At 34.7% G+C, this 6,542-nt stretch overlaps 1 protein-coding gene across 2 annotated transcripts; it reads left to right on the forward strand.

The window, feature by feature from the left end:
• Positions 1-1,615: 1,615 nt before the first annotated feature.
• LOC21400334 (lipid phosphate phosphatase 2) lies at positions 1,616-5,277 on the forward strand. 2 transcript variants are annotated; one of them, XM_024169092.1, is made up of 9 exons: positions 1,616-1,640; positions 1,828-1,902; positions 2,800-3,027; positions 3,247-3,334; positions 3,421-3,530; positions 3,677-3,767; positions 4,043-4,231; positions 4,329-4,388; positions 4,884-5,277. In XM_024169092.1, the coding sequence occupies exons 2-9, from the start codon at positions 1,843-1,845 to the stop codon at positions 5,087-5,089; spliced, it is 1,032 nt and encodes a 343-aa protein (XP_024024860.1). In that variant the 5' UTR covers positions 1,616-1,640; positions 1,828-1,842; the 3' UTR covers positions 5,090-5,277. The 2 variants fall into 2 exon arrangements, with proteins under 2 accessions (XP_024024860.1, XP_010101701.1); XM_010103399.2 differs by lacking the exon at positions 1,616-1,640 and having other exon boundaries at positions 1,740-1,902.
• Positions 5,278-6,542: the final 1,265 nt, after the last annotated feature.

Below are 6,542 nucleotides of genomic sequence, written 5' to 3' on the forward strand. Positions count from 1 at the left end.
TGGTTAGACTATTCTTTTAGTCTTTTAAAATAATTTAAGAAATGATTACTCCACCAAAAAAAAAATTTAAATTTTAGAGGTGAAAAAATGAGAATCTATTAATCTAACGTTACGACATGAAGTGTACTAGTCAAGACGGTGGTCTTACAACATTCTTAGGGCTTGTTTAGTTCATCAACTCAAACTGTAGAGATTTGAACCTTTTTGGTTAGAACTTTAGAATTTAAACTGTAGTGATTCAAACTGTGATCAAAACTGTTGTTTAAATATGTAAATAAATTGTAATTTGCATTAGAAATAAAATTTGAGTTGTGTTTGGATAAAGTGTTAAAAATTGTCATTAGAATCTTACAGCAAATCTTATAAAATCTCATTATAAATAACATTAAAAAATATACAATATGGGTAATGATTTGTTATTCTCTTCATCATAAATATATTAAAAAAATCATCTTAATCGGAATTAAAACTAAGAGGTCATGACAATTTTAAAATTGAAATTGAAGCAAAGAGAAAAAGTAGAATATAAAACTATTGAATTATTGACAGTAATTTAGATTGTTAGAATTTAAAAAATGAGTAAATTTTAAAATTAACAATTTAAATTATTCTGTTAATAATTTGAATTGTCTTTAAATTTTTATCTTCTAAACACCAGTTTAAATCTTAAAATCTGAAACCTAAACGATAGTTAAGTTGTTAAAACAAAGACGGGCTTAGAAAAATTCTCAACAACGTATTACGCGACTTATGAGCACGGCCGTATATAATATTTCTTTCTGGGAGCTTACGTCTAATACGCATATATCTTGTACTTTCGTCAATTACGTCAAATTCTGAATGACAAGAATTTTCATTCTTTTATATATATATTTTTTCATTCTTTCCTAGAGTTCCTTCTTTATTAAAATAAAATAATTAATGACTCGTTTAATTTATTAATTTAAATTTTTAATTTGAATTAAAGATATGATTTTATGTTAAAATTTTTTATTATAATAAAAAAATTAAATGTGATTATTTTTAAAAAAATTTTATTGTAATAAAATTTAAATTTTAAATTCGAATCATAAAATAAACGAGATTTAATAACAAAATTCCCACTAATTTGTATTAGTTCCCCGAACCACCTCAATCACAATAAAAATCTGATAATAGTAAACTAAATAAACGAATAAAAATCAGGGCAAAAAAAAAAAACAAACTAATAAAAAAAAAACTTCTTTCGACTTTCAGTCTCTGTGTCGCGTTAAGCGAGTCTTAACCGTCCGGCGCAAACGGTTTTTAAAAGACTCCTTTAAGCCTTTCCGTCTTTCTCTCAACGGCCAGTCTGCCACAATATGTAGTTTTTAATTTTAGTATTTAAATTTTAAATTTTTTTGTAAAAAAAATATAAATTATAAATTTATATGCAAAGAAACGGGTTTTATTTTTGTAGCCTTTTAAACACGATTTCTTTTTAGAGGGTAGAGAATTTAATCATCATTATTAATGCAAAGAAAACCTTTTGGTTGGTGGGGTCCCGTTTCTCGTTTTGATTGCTGATTTTCCAAGTTCCACCAACAAATTTTCCCTTCAAAGTCTCAAAAAATTTTCTCCACAAGTAAATACAGAAGAAAAAAAAATTCTCACATTAAGAGGTGAAAGGTCCACTTGCCTTCATTTCAAAATTTTTAACTTCTTTATTTATATAAAAAAAAAAACCACTAATTGGTTTTGATTCTCTGTTTGTGATAAGATTCTGTTTCATTTCTGTCTTCCATTATCTGTTGGCTTCAACTCGGCAATTATTTTTATTTTTATTTTTATTTTTTTGTGTGTGTTCAGAATTTTGGTTCTTCCATGGCGTGGGGTCGTCTTGGATCATTGTTTTCCTTTTGTAATTTCAGGAGTGTCTTTCAGGTTTGTAGTCCACTATCGCTTTTCATATGTTCTCTTTTTTTGGAATTTTTCATATTATTGTTTTTGTGTAATAAAGTGAGTTATTAAGGGGGGGAAAATTGTTAACGAAAGTATAAAGGTGTCACCACTTTCTTCCCCCTTTTTTTTTTTTTTTTTTTTTGGGATACCTTTCTTCCCCCTTTTTTTTTTTTTTTTTTTTGGGAATGTTTGTTTAATATGATTTACACATGTTTTAGAGCCTTTGGGATTGACTGCAGAAGTTAAAGTGTTTGGTTGGTCTTGACTGAACAACTTTTTTCTGGTTCCACTCTTTTGGTTCCTTTTAAATTAGAAATGGTTTTGCCTCTTAAAACTTAAAAGAACTAGTAAGTCTAGACTAAGCAGAAAAGAAACTGCATGATATGTGGGATTATGATATATATATATATATATAAATATTTGTTGGTTTTGTTGAATTTGCCTTCTGGGATTTTTTGTCCTATGTTTTTGCTGTATAATTACGAAGGATTTGTCCTCAATGAGCTTTCTTATGAAATAAGAAAAAAGTGCTCTAGGAAAAGTTTGACCAAGTTTCTGGTGTTAACAAATTGGAAGCAAAAAAAATAAAGTAATCTAATATCGTCTCTACACAAACAACCCCGTTCGTTTCGCTGATTCGAGTTTAAAATTTGAGTTGAGATGTGATTTTATGTGAGAGCTTTTTACTGTAGTAAAACAGTTAGATGTGACTGTTTGTGAGAGCTTTTTACTGTAACAAAACTCGAATTCTAAATTCAAATCAGCGAAATGAACGACGCCAAATAAGTTACTTTTTTGGTTAAAACTCTACCTATAACTACTATATGCGGCGTTATTTTACATGATGTGAAACTCATGTTAGTTTTTACATATAACTAGGTGAGTGGTGAACAAAGGCAGATTGATCTTGGTGCGCACACAATAAAATCCCATGGCGCCGCGGTCGCGAGGAACCACATGCATGATTGGACTATACTGGTGTTTCTTGGAGTGATTGAGATCATTCTGTATGCCATTCATCCGTTTTACCGCTTTGTCGGAAAAGACATGATGGATGACCTCAAATACCCCATGAAGGACAACACTGTGCCGGTTTGGGCTGTCCCGGTAAGGGTAGTCCTTTTTTCGTTTAATGAAGAAAGAATGAAGGAATTGTGAAGTTATACTTACCCCATTTCTAGATTCTTCATGTTCTGGTGATAAATCAAAAATCAAGAGAGAAATTCTTGATTAAGATGTTTAAGGACACACTAGAGCAATACCATATTATGGTATTTTGTATGGTTAATAATGGTTGATTTTCTGGTTGGTGATGATATTGATCAGATGTACGCAGTTTTGTTGCCTATTGTCGTTTTCCTTCTGTTCTATTGGCGTAGGAGATGTGTCTATGATCTGCACCACAGCATTCTAGGTAATATAGCTGAACATTCTGTTGAGGGCAATAATATGCAAGGGCTTCTTATAACTACATTACAATCTAATGAAATGAAAATGCAGGCCTTTTATTTGCTGTGCTGATTACCGGGGTCATCACGGATGCGATAAAGAATGCAGTTGGTCGGCCTCGGCCAGACTTTTTTTGGCGATGTTTTCCTGATGGAGTTGAGGTATTAGCCCCTTAAGTTCTTATTAATGTTTCATTACGCGATGCCATTTTTCCCCCTTAAGCTTTTGCCATTTGTTTGTTGTTTTTATTCTTATCTGAAGCTATTTGGGATGGAACTAATTTCACTTTTCTCATTTGTTTTCGCAGGCATATGACCAATGGGGAGATGTAATATGTCATGGTAAAGATAGTGACATAAAGGAAGGACATAAGAGCTTCCCAAGTGGTCATACTTCATGTAAGCAATATCTACTGCCATTTTCCTACATAATCAAAATGTATATTTGCATGTATATTACGGCCTCGTTCGTTTCGATGATTCGAGTTTAGAATTTGAGTTGAGATGTGATTGTATGTGAGAGCTTTTTACTGTAGCAAAAAAGTTAGATGTGATTGTTTGTGAGAGTTTTTTACTGTAGCAAAACTCAAATTCTAAACTCGAATCAGCGAAACGAATGAGGCCGTAATTTGTTTCTTCCCAAATATGCTTACCAGTGTCACTTTTATGTGCAGGGTCATTTGCAGGATTAGGCTTTTTGTCCTTGTACTTGTCAGGAAAGATTAAAGCGTTTGATAGAAGAGGGCATGTTGCAAAACTGTGCATTGTTTTCCTTCCTCTTCTTGTGGCATCTCTAGTTGGAGTTTCGAGAGTCGACGACTATTGGCACCATTGGCAAGACGTGTTCGCCGGAGGGATTCTAGGTCTGCGTGTCTATCTTTTCTCAACTTTGAACAACAAAACATATTTCAATGAAATGATTTCAGCAGACCTAAATGGTTCTTAATTCTATGATTGCAGGGCTTGTTGTGGCTACATTTTGCTATTGTCAGTTCTTCGCTCTTCCTTACCATGAACAAGGTAAGTTTGATTTTGGGTGTCAAGAGTAGTAGTAAAGTACCCATTTAGTCATTTATTTATAGTGTTTAATAACCTTACAAAAGAAGGAAAAAGAACTACTTGAGAGGCCAATATCTTTTCATTAAAAAAATATATAATACAATTTTATCTATCGTCATTGTGTTTTCTTGACAAGTAGTTTTTCGATATTCACTACAAGACTACAACAAATAATCCTTTCAATGACCGCCGAAAATCGTCATTTAATCCATAATCAATTAAATCTTGACTTAAATTACGGTTTTAAACCATTGTCTAATATGTGTTTGGCCTCCCTAGTTATCCCTAATGGTGAATCTGGCAACATGGTTTTACAAGTGACGGCATTGATTGATAATGGGTAGTCTGAAATTAACACTTGTACAAAAACTGATTCTAAATTACCTCTTTTTTTTTTTTTTTTTTTTCTTTTTTCCTTTTTTTCCCTCATCTAATTCTAAACTCTTGTGAATTCAGGATGGAGACCTTATGCATACTTCAGGGCATTGGAGGAGTCACGTGGCAATTCAACTGCAGTGGGTCCTACAAATTCAATGAATGTGCAATATCATCAGAACTCAAATGGACAATCAAGGGGCCCTAATGGTGAAATGTTCACGGCATTCTCTCTGGACCAAAACTCAAGATCAACTTTGGATGACCCAGAATTAGGAAGAAGATGATCATGGTCATGTATGATTTTGCTCTCTTTGTTATTTGTTTGTTGCTTTGTATATATATACGTGTGTGTGTGACAATTCTAGTTAGCTTCTTCTCTTGCGTTCACTCTGTTTTTAGCACCATATATACAACTAGCTAGTTTGTTTTATTATTGCAGTTTGTATAAAGTACGAGTCTGATTCCGTCTGTTTTTCTTTCCTTTCTTTTTATGGTTGGATGTGTACTGTAGTAAATCCGGTCAAAATCACATTATTTGATGAAGAACGTGCAAAAGTAAAAGTGATAGAATTCGATACATTATAATAGCCGGAGCCGGCTTGAGACTGTATAGGCGAAAATTTTATATTAGGCCTATTCATATGCAGTGCTGAACTTTCGGGTGGCAGGCCTGCCCGATGCCCGAAAATTTTCGGGCACGGCGGGCAGGCCCCTCTCGCCGCCCGAAAATGCTTTTCTTCGGACACGGGCTCGGATAGCCCGAAAAGAGTAAGCTCCCCGACAGCCCGCCGCCGTGGAGAAGCCGTCCCCCGCCGTTCGCCGGATTTTTTTTTAATTTTCCGGCAATACCCGAAGCTGCCCGAATTGCCTGAATTTTGGTGACCGTTGCCTGAATTTTGCCCCATGCCCGAAAAATGTCCGATTTTTTTGACCGTTAACCCGAAAAATGCCTGAATTTTGAAAAAAAACGGTCTTCTGCCCGAACCCGAATTTTGCTCGAATTTTTGAACCCAACGGTCGGATTTTGTGCCGTTGCCCGATTTTTGCCCGAACTGTCCGAAAATTTTGTTGCCGTTGGACCCGAATTTTTGGGAGAAAATTTTTTTTTTTCAACCCAAAAATTTTCCTATAAATACCCCTCCTCCCCCCAACCATTTTTCTCACCCCAAAACTCTCATTCTCTCTCAATTTCTCTTAATCTCTCTCAAATCTCTCTTAATCTCGCTTAAATCTCTCTCGAATCTCGATCTCTCTTAAGCTCTCTCAAAGTGCTCTCAATCTCTCTTATTTTTCATAATGGCTTCTTCTGGTTATGGTGGTGATATTCCCGTTGATGCCCAATTTAACATCGAAGAAGGGCAATTTCCTAATGTTTTTCAATCGCAGGAATCGCAAACTATGGAAAGAGTTGCTGATCAAACTGCGAATCCGACCCCTGGTGGACGTACTAGAGGTCGGGGACGCAATGGTGGTGGCACAAGTGGCCGTGGAGGAGAGGCAAGCGGTAGTGCTAGTGCAAGTGTTGCAAGTTCTAAGAAGAAATGCAAGCGCACCTCAGCAGTTTGGGAGCACTTCAACAAATTCGAGGACATTGACAATAACAGTAACATTAAATACGTAGCTCAATGTAAATATTGTGGTGAGAAATTACAAGGTAACACTATTCACGGCACTACACACTTAAGAAGGCACTTTGAAAGGTGTCTTCAAAAGCAAGGAGGCGGAGATCAACTCCGC

The sequence above is a fragment of the Morus notabilis genome, unplaced genomic scaffold (genome assembly GCF_000414095.1).
Source record: "Morus notabilis unplaced genomic scaffold, ASM41409v2 Scaffold109, whole genome shotgun sequence".
Lineage (NCBI taxonomy): Eukaryota > Viridiplantae > Streptophyta > Magnoliopsida > Rosales > Moraceae > Morus > Morus notabilis.